The sequence below is a fragment of the Trachurus japonicus genome, chromosome 13 (assembly GCF_045865225.1).
Source record: "Trachurus japonicus isolate A0001 chromosome 13, Traja_1.0".
NCBI lineage: Eukaryota > Metazoa > Chordata > Actinopteri > Carangiformes > Carangidae > Trachurus > Trachurus japonicus.
Genome location: NC_140919.1, coordinates 17784144 through 17801029, shown reverse-complemented (window position 1 = coordinate 17801029; position 16886 = coordinate 17784144). Strand labels below are relative to the sequence as shown.

The window sequence follows — 16886 nt, the reverse complement described above, 5'->3', positions numbered from 1 at the left end:
TGAATCTGAAATAGAGTTCCGCTGAATTAATTTGTTTTCTTGTTAGTTTTTATTCATTCTTTGAAGAAAAATAGTTTTGTTGTGTATAGTGTTGTGTATTTTCTGTTTATTTATTTATTTTTAACAATGTACGTTAAAAAAAGGGCCATATTAAGTCTATTTTCTTTATCACTGATGATACATCATAGGCCATAACCCTAAGAGTATAAATATAATTCACCTTCCAGGAATTGCAAAAAATTGTTTAACATTGAAATTGTACATCTACTGCCAGAAATAATTAAATTTTAGTTTGGCTTTTGCATAAATATTAGACCTCTGACAACCTCTTAACAGCTGTGGATGATGAAGCCCTACAAAGTCCTTTGACATCATCAATCACCATCCTTATGTTCAAAATATTAAAATTAAGTTGTGTGTAAGTTTTGATTTTGCTGCTCAGTTGTTTTCAATGCGATTTATTCTTTTTGTATAAAACTGTCTTTCTGTATTGCATCCATATACAGTCTATGATTTCATCTTATTCTCATAAAAAAACAAAACATGGATGTATTATGAAAAAAACTAATTAAACAAAACTTCCGCTCTCTGGGGTCAACTACTCCAGACAGAGCTCTGAACTACTCCGGAAACAAGAGGAGCCCGTCGACGTCACAGCACCGCCGCAGGACGAACCGGGAACTGACGCCGTCAACATGAACTCATGTGCAAGCTGTGCAACATGGCGTTTAGTTGTACTATGTTTACACGGCTTTAATAATTTTGCCACCTGTTTAGGACACAGTTTGTATTTAATTCGTATGTACTAGACACATGACAAACTGTCCTCAATGCGATACTGTAGATCACGTGACACGATCAAAAGGTTTTGTTGCTGCAAACCTGAAAGTGAAAGTAACTTCAGCTGTGAACAGATCTGAGCATCGCGGCTGAACGAGGGGGTTTCTGATTCTACCAGTCGGTACAATCATGATGGGTTTAATCCTGAAGATCCTTCTGTACATGCACCTATGTCCAGGTGAGATATAGATGTGTGGGTGTGGGGTTTCTGTGTGTGTCAGTCAACACGACTTGCAGGACACGATTAAATGAGCGCTGCACAACAAAACATTATACTGCATGCACTGCTCTACACCGCGCTGTAGTTTACTGCACGTATACTATTATATTTCACTACATTATAGGCTACTTATACTATGCTGTTCTTAATTTACTACTGTACTGTGCAACATATTGTGCTGCTGGAGTAGTTTACTAAAGGGCACCGCACTGTACTACTGCGATGTACCGAGTTTTCAGCACCATATTATGTCATGTACTCTAATGTACTGTACTGTACTATACTGTAGTTTATTACTTCACTACTTAGTTTACTTAACTATACTGTACTGTACAATACTATATTTCATTATGCTATACTGTGATGGTCTTAGTTGACAGCACAATATTTGCTCTACAAAAGTATACTTATGCCATACAGTACTGTACTATAATATTCTATGTCTGTATTTAATGTACTGCACCATACTGTACTAAAACTCTGCATACAATATTATATGATACAATACAATACTATCTGCTATGCTGTGCTGAAAGGTCAAAGGTTACTTTATACCCTCAGATCAATTTTGTTTGCAGTGAATCAGCTTTAACATTTACATTTATGATATTTACAAACAGCACAGGACATGTAACAGGGCATAGCCTATAAAGTGACAACAGTGCTCAGGGGTAAAAGACTAAAATCAAACAAATAAAACCAACAGCTCTCCAAGTTTCTTCCCCGTGTTAATTTGACAGATGGCTGCCGGAATAAAAATATTTTTGTACGGGTTAGTTTAGCAGGCTGGTACCATGAGCCTCCAGCCCGATGGAAGCAACTGAAACTCAGTGTTGGGAGAGTGGGAGGAGCCATCGTTTAGGACAGAGCCAGCCATCCTCTGTATCTGTTTAGTGTACAAGGGTGGTGGATAAAGCTGGGCCTCTCCAAGCAGCCTTGTCAACCATTTCACAATTTGGTTCAGTTTTTATTTTTAAGGGACAGTCAAAGTCAAAGAATACTTTATTAGTCCCTGTAGGGAAATTCAGGTGTCTTGCTCAGCCAGACAGTGAAAAACAATGGTCTGCGTCAGGTTTCCAAACCATGACACAAGACAAAGGATAAAACAGATTCAATAAAAGCCAAATAAAACAAGGTCAACATCGTTCTGTCGATGTGGAAAGACAACAGTTTTCTCAAACAGTACAGGCACTGGTCTCCTTTTTTATAAACAGCTTCACAGTTTGCCTCAAAGTTCAGTTTGTTGTCAGTTGTGTTGACACACTCCACCGTCTTGTGAAAGTCAGTGATCATTAAACTATATAATCTTACACTGAACTGTAAATTAGGAGTCCACACTGATTGGTTGTGTGTTGTTCTTTGTCTTTCAGGTGTCCTGAGCGTCCTTCAGCTGTCATGGCTGCCCTGTCAGTTCATTGACGAGAATGTGACTGTGAACAAAGACGGTCACTATGACACTAAGCGCATCCACAGAGAGGCCATGCTGCAGTTTGGTCAGAGTGGAGACTCTCCTGTTAACCCACAGGCCATCACTTTCCTGGTCACCGGTGGTAAGACCTGCAGCATGTTAGCATCACAGACACAGAGCTCCTATCTATTTTGTTGTTTTTTACTCCATTTTATTCTATCTTAGGATCTAAACTGGACCTGCGGCGCTACATGGAGGGGGCGGAGGCCGAGCAGCTGGAGTGTGAGGTGCGCAGGTACAGCACTGAGGGCATCCACGTCCGCTGGCCCGTCCAGCAGCCCCAGGAGTACAACCGCTGGTTCAGCTGCACCATCAAACACAGAGAGCGCCTGTTCACGGCCACCGGCTTCCTCAGACACCCGTCGGACCAGCCGCCTCCAGGGAAACCAGACTACCACAGCTGGCCCGCCATCGCTGACAAAGAGATCCTCACAACCACAGGTAACACCCACGGCCTTTAGTAACACTTCTCCCATAATGCATTTGATCTAAAACCTATCTTTCTCACTTGTTTCCACAGTTGCCATGGTGATTAAAACACAGTCTCCATCAGTGATAGCTCGTCTAAACACCCAGCCAAAGCTTCACTGCCAGTTCGCTTTGGACCACAGGGGTCCAAACATCATGGTGGAGTGGCACTTCCAACACCGCGGGGAGAGTAACAAACTCGTCCGCTACAACAGCCGCTCAGGGAAGAAGGAGGGGTTAGGGGTCGATATGAAGAACCTGGCAGCCGGGGACATTTCCTACGTCCTCCCACACACCACGATTAGCAACGAAGGGACGTACATTTGTTCAGTGACGGTGGATCCACTGTTCGTCAGTCTGGATGTAAAGCTGCACATTGAAGGTGAGAGAGTGTTTCCTGAGATCCTCGGGTGTTTCGGCTCGCAACAGCAGACAACCTCTCTCAGGCGCCCCAACCAGGGCTGATCAGGCCCAAATCCACCTAGATGCTCTCTCTGCAGCCTCTGTGGTGGGCTTGATGGTTGTCTTCTTTGCAGTTCATATTGTGAAGCCAAAAACGGTGTCGATCTTGCACAGAGAGCGGGCAGCAAAGCCTCTACATCCAGGTCCTCAATGTGCATGTGGACTGTCAGTTCCAATAAGACGACTTGCTTCGAAGAATTAGATGTTAGCAGCACCACATCTGATCTCAAGGAGGTAGATGTTACATGGTCTGGAAACTTACAAAAGGGATTGTTCTGTGGCTGTGGATGTGTATGTTGTTGGCCACACCAATGGGAATGGCCTCAGCCACTGACTTTAGAACCTGATTGTGTTGTCAGCAGTAGCAGCCCTCTCCAAGGCTCAAAATATTTTCCAGCATCCCCCTTCTTGGAAGTTTGCTTTTGCCCTTGACATGCAGGTCCACGCCCCCTGCTGCTGCATCCTAGTTTTCCAAGAGGGCTTTCTGCGGTTTGTTGGCTTTAACTGCTTCGCCAGCATCTGCCGTTCTTTTGATAATTGTTGGATCTTGTCTGCTCTACGGTTCTTGGTGCAAGTGGACTTGCTAGCCTTCCATTGGATACTACACCTCTTAGCCGCAAAACTTGAAAAGATGGTCGTCAAGTTCTGGAGTCGTCCTTCTTCATCTCCCTTTGCTGTTGCCTTGATGATTCTGGCTGCATTCCCCTCAAACAGCTTGTGTTTCTTTGCTGGAGGCTACTTCGTCCGATGCCCCCACCCCCCACCTCTGGTTCCATTAGTGTGACCCCTCTGTGGGTCAATCTGTAGCTTGTTAGGGTTCTTCCTTGCAGATGATGCAGGTTGGACTGCTAACTCTTTCCTTTCCTGGGTTCCCTTCTCCGTGCTGTCCACTGTCCCTCCAGTTGTCACAAAACTTTTCTTGGTTGTCATTCAGTCGAACATAGTGGATGTGCTAGGAAACATGATGATGAGGGTATTGATGTTGGAGAAACTTCTTGGCCTTAAATGTTTAATCTAATTTTACCCCCTTCTCTCCTCAGAGCCTCCTGATGTCTCTATCAACGTTGGACCTACTCTGGCCCTGCAGTGGGGCTGGGAGCACAAGGTCATATGCGATGCAGAGAACTACTACCCTCTGGATGTGGAGATCATTTGGTACGAGCAGGACACGGAGGTGTCAGACCAGAACGTCGGAGCTCCTCTGGCCAAACAGCTCCCAAACTTTCACCTTTCGAGTCATACACACAACAACGACAAGACGTTCTCGATGTCGGCGTCCTTCTACCTCCAGGCTCGGCTCAGTAACTCAGGGAGACAGTTTACCTGCAGTGTCTTTCACCGCTCTCTCAAGATGCCCATTGAGAAGAGCTTCACCCTCACTGTGGAAGGTGAGAGGGGAAAACCACCTGTAGTACCAACGAGCTACCACACGGTGGCAGCAGAGGAACATGACTGACCCCTGACGTCTTCTAACCTCTCTGTTCTCTCTGCTCAGAGCCAAGGAGCCTGGCCTTTAACCTCATGGTGTGGGTTGTCTTGATTTCACTGGTGGGAGTCCTGTGTTACCTGCGCTTAGGTGAGTGCGGAGCATGACATCATTGGAATCAGAGTCAAAAAACGTTATTACCGTAATTCACAGCAATTGTGTTGTTACATTGCTATCTGTCTTTATTTGACAGTAGAGTTGAGGAGAGTTTTCCAGTTTTAGGTCTGTTATGAGCCACAGTTTATAGTTTTTTTTTTTCTTATTTACTTTTACTGTCAGACATGCAGAAAAACTGTTTATGTGTCTTTTGCTAAACTATATGTAAACTTATTATTCCCGGACCTAAACTACAGTTCATAAAGGGCTGAGTAAAGTAAAGAATAACCAGGGGAGAAATTATGATTGAATATTTGACTGCTAATGAAAACACAAGAAGATCTTCATTAAATCATCATCACTGTGACACTGTGTTCATGCCTAAAAGAGTAATTTTTATCTTTATTTTCTCCACAGCAAAAAATAAATTATTGCGGGTAAGAAATTAAATTAAAACAGAATTGTTGTGTCCTGACTTAACCATCAAATTCATATTTAATTTCTGTTTTCCATGTGTCTCAACAGAGGAAACCATAGCTACTACTGACGAGCAGAAGTGAAGGCATCACACGGATTCTCACTCATGTTTATTTTCTGAATGTCTTTGACGTTTGACTTGTTTTTTGTTTTGACAGGTGAGTTTTTGTTTCTGTGAAACTGGACGGGGTTTTTGTTTTAAAAGTCTCTATGATTTTGCTTTGATTTTGTTCATGCTCAAATTGTGACGCTGAAGTTAATCAGTGTGTTAACAGTTATCCTCACTTTACTGGTGACAATGCAACAACAATCACAGTTTAAAAGTTTTGGACTCGTAGTTGCAGTTGCACTGTGGAGCTGTTTTTCAACAGGTAGATTTTGTTTACCTGTGCGTAAAGGCTTGGACACATGGTACAGGCTCCTTCAGTGACCAACAAGTCACGGTAAAGTGTCAGTATGCAGAAAAATACCATACAAAAAATCCCAAAAAACAATGCACTGCACTGCACTTTCATTATGTAAAATACTTTTTAAAAATAGGCGTTTTAAATATTTTATTTTGAAGTAACATTAAATGTGTTTGTCAGGATGAACTCAGGGTGTTTTGGCGAGAAATGCTGAATCTGAAATAGATTTCCCTTTGGGGATTAATGAAGTAGGTCTTTTTATTATTATTTTTTATTGAAGAAGATGTATTAATTATTTGTTGACGATGTACGATGTAACAATAATGAAAAGGGCCATGTCAAGTCAATTTTATTCATGTAGTGCCAGTTTCCAGCAAAGTTATCTCAAGGCACTTTACAAAAGAGCGGGTGTAGACCTTCTCTTCATAACATTGTAGGAGCCATGAATGTGTTTTTCTGATGGTTAAGGTTGAGGGTTATTTTGGTGTTTATTTTGATTGTTTAATTTATGTTACCATATTTAGTGGCATCTTCATGGGTAAAAAAATAAAATAAAATAAAATAAAAGCGGCCTCAGCGGCTTTTTAGGTTGAAGTCTGTACAAACATAACCCTGGAGTGTATAAATATAATTTACCTTACAGGAACTGTAAAAATTAACAATTTAATTTAATTTTAGTTTGTCTTTTGCCTAATTATCACCCCTCTGACAACCTTTTAACTACTGCCGATGATGGTGTGTAGCCTATAAAGTCCTTATTCTTTGACAACATGAATCATCTTTTGTTCAGATAGTAAATTGCTTACCAGAAGTGTTGTCTGCTTTGATTCTGCTCCTCAGATGTTTTTAAAGTGAGTTATCCCTTTTGTACGAAAGTGCCTTTTTGTATTGTATCATATAGCTAAATTAAAAATAAATTAATAAATTAAATACAAAAAAACTTTTGTATAAAGCGCTTCCGCTGTTCCGGGTCAACGACTCCAGAAACAAGAGGAACCCGCCGCGGTCACAGCGCCGCCGCAGGACGAACCGGGAACTGACGGTGTCAACATGAACCCATGTGCAAACTGGAACATGGCGTTTAGTTGTACAGTACTATGTTTACACGACTTAAATAATAACACAACCTGTTTAATACACAGTTTGTATTTAATTTATATATTAGATAAACCATGATAAACCGACTTTAATGTGATATTTTAGATCACGTGACAAGATCTGCAGGTTTTGTTTCGAGAAAGGTGAAAGTGAAAGTCACTTCAGCTGTGAACAGACCGCCGCGTCGCGCCTGAACGAGGGGATTTCTGAATCCACCAATGCACAATCATGATGGGTTTGATCCTAAACATCATTTTCTACATGTACCTATGTGAAGGTGAGTTACAGACTATAGCGTCGCACACGTCGTTTGTGGTGTTTCGGTTTGGTGTGCGTCTAAGTGTATGTCGACAAGCTTAAACTTGAATGAAATGATCACTGTACTGTACTATAGGCCTACTATACTATAATATACTAAAACATTGTTATATTGTACACTGCTGTAGTTTACTGCACATACCGTACTACTATATTAAACTATACTGCAATATGCCATCATGCAACATACTGTAATGCTGTACGCTGTACTGTTCTGCACTAATACTGTAATTGACTTGACGTAGTTTTCTGCGCTACACTGTACTGTCCAACTGTACTATGCTATACTCTGATGTAGTTTTCTGCACCATATTGCTATTCTCTGCTGTACTCCAATACAGTAGCCTACAATACTATACCATAGTCAAATTTACTTAGTATTATTACTTGTATTACCTAACTTACTGCACCATATGCTATAAAATACTATACAATGCAATACAATTACTGCACTGTATCATATCATACCATACACCATACTAAACCATATCATCTTGCAATGAACTGTATGTTATCCAGTCCACACTGATTGGTTGTGTGTTGTTCTTTGTCTCTCAGGAGTCCTGAGTGTCCATCAGCTGTCATGGCTGCCCTGTCAGTTCATTGATGAGCGAGTGACTCTGAATAACGAGGGTCACTATGAGACTCAGCTCATCCACAGAGAGGCCATGCTGCAGTTTGGTCAGAGCGGAGACTCTCCTGTTAACCCACAGGCCATCACTTTCCTGGTCACCGGTGGTAAGACCTGCAGCACATTAACGTCACAGACTTTGCTTGTATTCTATTGTTTTTTACTCCATTTTATTCTGTTTTAGGATCTAAACTGGACCTGCGGCGCTACATGGATGGGGCAGAGGCCGAGCAGCTGGAGTGTGAGGTGCGCAGGTACAGCACTGAGGGCATCCACATCCGCTGGCCCGTCCAGCAGCCCCAGGAGTACAACCGCTGGTTCAGCTGCACCATCAAACACAGTAAAGGCCTGTTCACAGCCACCGGCTTCCTCAGACACCCGTCGGACCAGCCCCCTCCAGGACAGCAGGACTACCGCAGCTGGCCCGCCATCCCCGACAGAGAGATCCTCACAACCACAGGTAACACCCACGGTCTTTTAATAACACCGCTCCCATAATGCAGGTTAACTAAAACCTAGGGATGCTCTGATCAGCATTTTTTGGAGCCGATCTGATTACTGATCACAGTAATCATAAATCTAGCGATACAGATCACCAAATGGATGGGAGAATAATAATCCTTCATGTCCTGTATTTACGATCTAGCCTTGTGCACCACCTAAAGAAGTAAAAACACTTTTACTGAAATAGATACAATACACAATAGATACAAACAACTTTCTTATTTGAGTAACACAAAACTTGATTACACATTACATGCTCTGTCAAGAACAAGCCAATACTAAATGGTGACACAAAACTAGTTCCATTTGATAGATCAAAACATATGTAATATATTTCAATAGATGAAATAAAGTTAAAGCAGAAGTAAGCGATATTTTTGTGTTAATATAAGTCTTAAATAGTTATATCTTCCGACAGCAATCACTTACATAGAGTGTTTGGACCGAAACACGGGTCTGTCAGTCACTCTGCTCTGCTCTGAGCCGAGGAGAAAACATTTATCGTATCCTACAGTTTTTATCCAATGAGGAGAGAGAACGGCATGCAGGGCTGTGTGTGCAGCCAAGGGATGCGCGTGAATGTGGTGACATAGGCACGAGGACTGTTTTGGTGCGTTCAAGGCAACTCGTAACTCGTGTTTTTCCGACCTGTGAAGTCGTACCAGTTCGATCTGGTACGAGTTCACGGGTCGGAAGTTACGAGTGGCCGTTACAGATTGGATTGCTGATCAGCATGTCTCCTGATACTCATCTGAGTAGCTCACTAATAAAACAGTTATGTGTAGCCCTACCTATTATCCGGCTAGTAAGCAAGCAGTGGTCCCCTATGTAGTACAGGAAGTAAGAGGGCCTGGACATAAACGAAAAGCACAAGCAGGCAAACAAACATAATGTGAACATAACACTGTAACACTGTTTAGGGTACAAAACGGCCGATCGCTCGGAGCATCCCTACTAAAACCATCTAAAATCTGTCTCACTTGTTTCCACAGTTGCCATGGTGATTAAAACACAGTCTCCATCAGTGAAGGCCACCCTCAGCTCCCAACAAAAGCTTCACTGCCAGTTCGCTCTGGACCACAAGGGTCCAAACATCACGGTGGAGTGGCACTACCAACACCGCGGGGAGAGAAACAAACTCTTCAGACACAACAGCCGCTCGGGGAAAACGGAGGGGTCGGGGGTCAGCACGAAGAGCCTGGCAGCCGGGGACATGTCCTACGTCCTCCCCCTCACCAAGATAAACAACGAAGGGACGTACATTTGTTCAGTGACAGTGAATCCACTGTTCGTCAATCTGGATGTAAATCTGCAAATCGAAGGTGAGAGAGGGGCATAACTGCAGGGTTCCCGTGTGCCCTTCAAAACCTGGAAAACTTTCCAGTCATGGAATTGAAAATGAGAAAAAAAGTAAAATTTTCTTAAGTTGTTCTGGAAAATTATTTATCACATCGTGATATCAGCTTCCAGAGCTCTTTTTGACATTTCCAACAAAGTACCTGGTGAGAAAACTAGCGAGTTATCATATAATTTCTAAGCATTTAAGCGATTATTTAATAAGTTAGAGTTATAGATTGCACATCTACAAATACAAATAAGGTACAACTGTCGAAAAGAACAATTCTCCAAAGCCTGAATGGGACAGGGATGTATTAGTGTATGGCGTGATAACATGTCAGACTGTAGCAGCTGAAAATGTCCTGGAAAAGTCCTGGAAAGTGATTTCAAGAATTTTTTTATTGAATTTTGAATTTTTATTTTTGCAACATAAAACATGAAAAGGTAACAACAGGACATGCAGGGAGAGGCAAAAAGCCACAATGGGCTTATTTTTAAGCCTCCACCTTATATTACAGTTTAATGTAAAAAAAAAAGAAAAAAAGAGTGGGAACCCTGAACTGGTATACAATCATACTAATGAAATGTAATTATATTTATAACAAACCTATGTGTCCATATGGAAAGTAAGTAGCATAGATCTCAAAAGGTTATTGATTGATTGTTGGAGAAACCTCTTACCCCCTCCTGTCCTCAGAGCCTCCTCGAGTTTCCATCAACGTTGGACCTACTCTGGTCCTGCAGGAGGGCGAGGACCACAAAGTCATTTGCGACGCAGAGAACTACTACCCTCTGGATGTGGAGATCGTTTGGTACGAGCAGGACCCGGCGGCGGTAGGTCAGAGGGTCGGCGCTCCTCTGCCCAAACAGCTCCCGAACGTTCTGCTGTCGAGCCACAAACACAACAACGACAAGACGTACTCGGTGTCGGCGTTCTTCTACCGCCAGGCTCAGCTCAAAGACTCGGGGAGACAGTTCACCTGCAGCGTCTCCCACCGCTCCCTCAGGATGCCCATCAAGAAGAGCTTCATCCTCACTGTGGAAGGTGAGAGGGGAAACCCACCTGTAGTACCAACGAGCTACCACACGGTGGCAGCAGAGGAACACGACTGACACCTGACGTCTTCTCACCTGTCTGTTCTCTCTGCCCAGAGCCAAGCAGCCTGGCCTTGAACCTCATGTTGTGTGTCGTCGTGATTACTCTGGTGGGATTCCTGTGCATAATGCTGATTTACCTGTACTCAGGTGAGTGTGAAGCATGACATCATCAGAACCAGAGTGAAAATAAAACCCACTAAGGGAGTTTGTTTCACTACATTGCTCCATTCAAAATATGCATAGTGATATAATATAATTAATTGAACAAATAAAACAATCAAATGTAAATACAAATCTTGAATAAAAAGGAGAAGAAAGAACAATAATCTTGTAACCTGTATAACCTGCCCCTCTTTCACAAACTCATAAGGCAACCAATAGACTCTATGCACAGCTCTGCTACTTCCTGAACTGCAGGCTGCTCTTTTATGTCCTGTCTTACATTATTGGACAAACTGGTTAATCCAGGTGTGTCTGAGTAGTCACAATGGTCAGACACACCTGGATTAATCAGTTTGTCCAATAATGTAAGACAGGAAATAAAAGAGCTGCCTTAAATTCAGGAAGTAGTGGAGCTGTGCATAGAGCCCATTCAGATAAAAAACTGAATAACAATAGCTGCAGCTCCATTGCATTGACCTTAACCTATTGGATAGAATAATATAATGAACATCTTTATTAAAATCATGTGACACTGTGTTTATGCCTATATTAAATAAAAACAATCTCTATTTCCTCCACAGTAAAGAAGAGGTCAGGGCAGGTAAGAAAAGAAATGAAAACAAATTTATTGTGTCTTGAATTACCCATCAAACCAATATTTAATTTCTGTATTTATGCTTTCATGTGTCTGAACAGAGGAAACCATACTGAGCTCAACGTGACGAGCAGCAGTGAAGGCATCAGATGGACTTTCACTCCGACACTCATTCATGGTTGCTTTTTTTCAGAATGTCTTAGACGTTTGACTTTTGTTTGTTTTGACGGGTGAGTTTGTGTTTCTGTGAAACTGGACGGGGTTTTATGATTTTTGCTTTAATTTAGTTCATGCTCTAATTGAAGTAAATCAGTGTGATCCTCAGTTTACTGGTGATAATGCAACAACAACCACAGCTTAAAAGTTTTGGACTTGTAGTAACAGTTGCACTGTGGAGCTATATTTAAACAGGTAGACTTTGTTACCTTACATGCTCCTCCAGTGACCAACAGGTGGCGGTAAAGTGTTGCAATGCAAAACAATGCCTCAAAACAAAACCAGTGAAGAAGAAGACTACAAGCCAGGCAACATGGATTTAAACACTGTGAAATGTTAAATACTTTAAAAAATAGGCTTTGTAAATATTTTGTGTGAAAGTGAATTCATGTTGATCAGATCTTGAGGATAAACTTTTGGTGAGAATGTAAAGAATTCAATCACAATATTTATTCTTTGACAATGTAATACTAATAAGGGCAACAACCTTAAGTCTATAATAATAATTCACCTTCCAGAAACTGTAAAAATGACTATTGATTAATATTTGAATTGTATATACCGTCCATATTAAATTCAATTTTAGCTTGGCTTTTGCGAACGCAGCACAGTGACCTCTGACAACCTTTTTATGGCTGCAGATGACAGGATGTGTCAAGTCCTTATTCTTCTAAACCTTAATGCCACCTTGGACACCATTTGTCACAACAAACAGAGGCACTGGACAGGAGAAACCACGTGTTTTCTTTTGCCAGTTTTACGATCAGTTTTATTGGACATTGTGCCAAAATGTGTCACCTACTGTAGCAGGAAGTAGATCGTAGGTAAATTTAGATGTTTATGTATCTGTGGACTGTTCAAGATACAATCCTGAAACCTTCCAGGTGTTTGGATGAGATTGAAATGAAGGCTGTGAGTGACGATGGGTGTGGTCTGACCCATTAATATCAAGATGGCCACTGGTTTACCTTGTGTACGCGTAGACATAGCTGTGGTGTTCTATTTGTCTCTACGCCGACGACACCCTGGTGTACCTGCCTATCAGAGGCATTGATCCATGCATGTTACACAGTTACTACATGTCTGTGATGTCAAAAAATGTTCGCCACCTTTCCTCAAACCAGTCAGATATTCATCACTGGTTCCCAGCACAGACAGAATAAATCTAGTTCCTTGTTGAAACATGTGAATCTAGTGCAGACGATTTTGGCTTCTGGTTTGAAAGTAATGGAAGCTTTGATAATCGCACCATAAAACCTGTGCAGTCTTGTATTTTTTTCATCTTTATTTTAAAAAGACAATTTTACATTTTCAAGACACTGAGGCCAGTTTACACACCTTCATCACCTCAGGCCTCAACTGTTCCACAGCTCCTTCACCTGCCACAACCAATAATCAATAAACCAGCTCCACTGTGCTGAGCTCAGCCTGCAGGCTCATTACAGGATCCACGAGTCGTCACCACATCACACTTGCCTCTTTGCCCAGTTGTGTTTTGGAATTGATTGGTTTTATTGGAGCTTTTCCTGATTTGACTTGATTTTTATTGTCTGCTGTTATTAGTTTTGTTTTATTTGCTTCTTACTCTGTCAGATTTAGTTTTTATGATCTACTTGTTTTGAAGTTGCTGCGTTGTGTGAAGCACTTTGTAATTGTAAAATGGTGATAAAGGTTATCATGATTTCAATTGCATTGATCTGGAAAATTACATTATTATCAAGTTTCCTATATAATTTATTTTGGCTTCCTGCAAATGAGGAGGTAAGAAAACTGATTTTGCAAAATGTCCACGTGTCCAGATTTGTCTTAAATGATTTAAACTGATGTAAATAGGTGAGCACACACCTCTTAAGACATGTTGATGCAATAAGAATAAATCAGGATATGTAACTCACTGTGCAGCTGCCAAACACTTCCATTAACATGCTACTTTTTTTCCATGCACTGTCCTCAGGCGTAAAAACAACAAAGCTACTGCTGCTTTTAATCACTTTCCATAAATCTTTATAGTTCGTACTTGTCACTGTGGTAATAAATTTCCTTTAAAGCTGTACAGAAAAGAAAAAATAATTTGATTCCACTATGGGTCATAAAATTAGTGTAATAACTCATCTATCAGACTATGTAGCCCAAACTTTGTGCAAAATTATATTTTTGATTAAAGTGGGGTAGTTTTTTTTCGCACTGGATAATGCAGGTGCACGAATTATGCATCACGTTGCTCACGATTCATCAGCCACTGATACTGGATCCATCATCCGTCAATCAATCGATAATGACCAATCATCATGAATCAATCATCGTTTTCCTTACTCGCGTAAACTCGTGCGGCAACTCGTGGAAACTCATAGAAGAAGGTGCGACAAAGAGGACAAACAGCCATTTCTGAACACCTTTAATATTTGTTTTCTTAAGTCTTAACTAATCTAACAGCAACAGGACCCCCCTGCTCCAGATTAGCTTTATTTCCATACATTTTGGAATTATTATTCCCATTTGTATAGATTATTAAGCATACAAAACTGCTGTAATTTCATATGTTACTTCATACAACTGGAGATATTAGAATTTGCATAAATAGAAATTGAAAAATTGTGATCATACCTTTGGAGAATAATTGCAATATTTAGTGTTTTCAACTTGAAAATCATTCCTCTGTGATCACAATCTATGACTGATCATGCAATAACTTAATAAACATTATCTTATAATACATCTGATTGTTCACTTTAAACAAACTTCAACCTTCTACAACTGTGAAATAAATCGGCATGAGAAATTCAGGTTCAAGTGAGGTTTATATTCAAAAACTAAAGATGGGGCGATTGAAACATTTGAGTAAATGATGTTGACCTGACATAATTTCCCGGTCAGAGTCATAGGTCGTGTGATCCAGTTGTTTTATGTCAGGTGTCCTCATAATTTTCACGTCACCATACTAAACCGAACTAAATGTTTAGTGTTCAGACTGTTTCCAATAAAGGTTTGAGTTGAGTGAGCAAATTGGGATTTACAGCACAGCTCCAGTGGTCACTCAGGTCTGAGGCCGCTCACAGGGATAAACAGAGCTTTTACGTCAACTGGTTCCAGATGTGTATTTGTGTGTGTGCTAACAGCAACCTGTGCCCTGAGGGGTGTGTGTGTGTGTGTGTGTGTGTGTGTGTGTGTGTGTGTGGCCCAGATTTGATCACAAATGTTCAGAAAAGACAAACAGAGCAGAGCAGAAAATTAATCAAAGAAACTGCCATTTGACTCTTTGATGAAACGCTACAACAGATGAAGAAGAGAACAAAATAAAAAACCTCCTTAAAACACTGATGCACGCTAACAATCAGCTCCAGGATCAACAATAAGATCAACACCAAACTGATACCATCAGTGATTTAAGTCTCTGGAGCAATTTGAGATGCTGCGGTAAAATCACCACAAATAAATACATGAATGGTTTAATGATGTAAAGAGAAAGTCCAAAAACAAGCCCGTATGTGGTTTGTGCAGCTCATCATGACCCGGTGTCAGGGCCTTTGTATAGAGGAGAAAGGTGATGACAACTCTAGGGGCCCACAGCGCAGCAGGGCCCACGAAACCCCCCACTAGCCCTAACTTTCTATGACTAAATCGTTCTCCATATAACCACAACCAAAGCCTGATTTATGCTTCTGCGTCAAGTGGACGGCGTACCTCCACGGAGCCCTGTGCAGCGCCGCAAAACCCCTACACCCTAGCCTGATGTGCACCTCCAAATAATTATAACTATGTGTCAAAGCAATACGAACCACAAGGGCTGTGATTGGTCTGCTATACGACTACCGTCACTCGCTTTCCTCCTGAGTTTACATTTTCTTTGTCAACGCATGCCGGAGGGGTGCGTGGAGTTATGGTGGTGAATACAACAACGCGTTCCCTTGACGCAGAACTTCGAAAGATGTACAATGCCGTCAAGGCACCGGTGTATAGTTACAGAGTGGAGTTGTCACAGAAGCATAAACCAGGCTTAATACTCACTAATGCTTCATCAGCATCGAAACAAAGCCGTAAAACATGCAATATTCATGTAGTATGTTTTATTTTCCAAGCAATAACGCCCTGCCTTCTTTAAAAAAAATGGTTTAGCCCATGCTGGAGCAACATCAGCCTCCACACAAACTCTATTAGCTATAGCACAGACAGGTTACTGGTGCTATTGCTGAAGAAACAGAGAATGGCAAAACATAAATCTGGTTACCAGGAACTTCCTCAAATATAAATTGAGTTCAAATAAAATGCAGCATATAAAAATATCTGAGCTGGTGCATCTTGATTGAATTTTGAAATTTGTGAAGTCAAAAGGGGTCACAAGCCAAAAAAGGTTGGAAACCACTGACTTGGTGTCTTGAAAACTAGAGCTAATTAAAAAAAAAAAAAGCAAACAAATGTGGGCTCAACCCGTACAAAGTGGGTGACGATTAGAACAAACAATGTGAGACATAAATCCTGAGCTTTTGGCTTCACATTGTGGACGATTCCCTCGTACAGTGTGAGTTGAAGTTAAAGAACAAGATTTCTTTAATCACACAGTCTGTGTCCAGGTTCAGGAGGTTGTTCTGATCAGTGAAAGAATTGTAGCTTTGTTTGCGCAGTGAGTCTTAACCAGTTACGTCATTATTATAATAAGCATAACAATAGAATTGGTCAAATTTTGCGGAGGTACTTATTTTGACATCGTGATCCTTTGCCAAACCTAATGAAGTAGTTTTTGTGCCTAAACCCAATTCAGCCATGAGAGTTATTTAAGTGTTTCCTTGTGTCGTGAGTTATTACTGTAGCTATTAGCAGATGATGACGATGTTCTCTGACTTAGCTTGTGTTTTTTTCTGTTGATTTGAACCCTCAGGGCCACCATACAAGATGTTTCACCATGTAGCCTATATCTCCGCAGCTACTGGATCGATTGTCATGAACTTTTGTAAAGACCTTCCTGTTCCCCAGAAGATGAACCCAGGTCAGTTTTGTAATCTGATGA

General features: G+C 41.2%; 2 protein-coding genes across 4 annotated transcripts; both read left to right on the top strand.

Annotated features, from left to right (window-relative positions):
• The first annotated feature begins 671 nt into the window (after positions 1 to 671).
• Positions 672 to 6709, top strand: LOC146975802 (tapasin-related protein-like). 2 transcript variants are annotated; one of them, XM_085795037.1, is made up of 8 exons: positions 672 to 1018; positions 2431 to 2610; positions 2694 to 2969; positions 3049 to 3378; positions 4499 to 4846; positions 4954 to 5034; positions 5458 to 5477; positions 5595 to 6707. In XM_085795037.1, the coding sequence occupies exons 1-8, from the start codon at positions 970 to 972 to the stop codon at positions 5598 to 5600; spliced, it is 1290 nt and encodes a 429-aa protein (XP_085651163.1). In that variant the 5' UTR covers positions 672 to 969; the 3' UTR covers positions 5601 to 6707. The 2 variants fall into 2 exon arrangements, with proteins under 2 accessions (XP_085651163.1, XP_085651164.1); XM_085795038.1 differs by having other exon boundaries at positions 695 to 1018; positions 2431 to 2607; positions 5595 to 6709.
• Positions 6710 to 6973: 264 nt separating this feature from the next.
• Positions 6974 to 12475, top strand: LOC146975801 (tapasin-related protein-like). Of its 2 annotated transcripts, none has more exons than XM_085795035.1 (8): positions 6974 to 7299; positions 7899 to 8078; positions 8156 to 8431; positions 9468 to 9797; positions 10511 to 10858; positions 10966 to 11058; positions 11655 to 11674; positions 11770 to 12475. In XM_085795035.1, the coding sequence occupies exons 1-8, from the start codon at positions 7251 to 7253 to the stop codon at positions 11782 to 11784; spliced, it is 1311 nt and encodes a 436-aa protein (XP_085651161.1). In that variant the 5' UTR covers positions 6974 to 7250; the 3' UTR covers positions 11785 to 12475. The 2 variants fall into 2 exon arrangements, with proteins under 2 accessions (XP_085651161.1, XP_085651162.1); XM_085795036.1 differs by having other exon boundaries at positions 7005 to 7299; positions 7899 to 8075.
• Positions 12476 to 16886: the final 4411 nt, after the last annotated feature.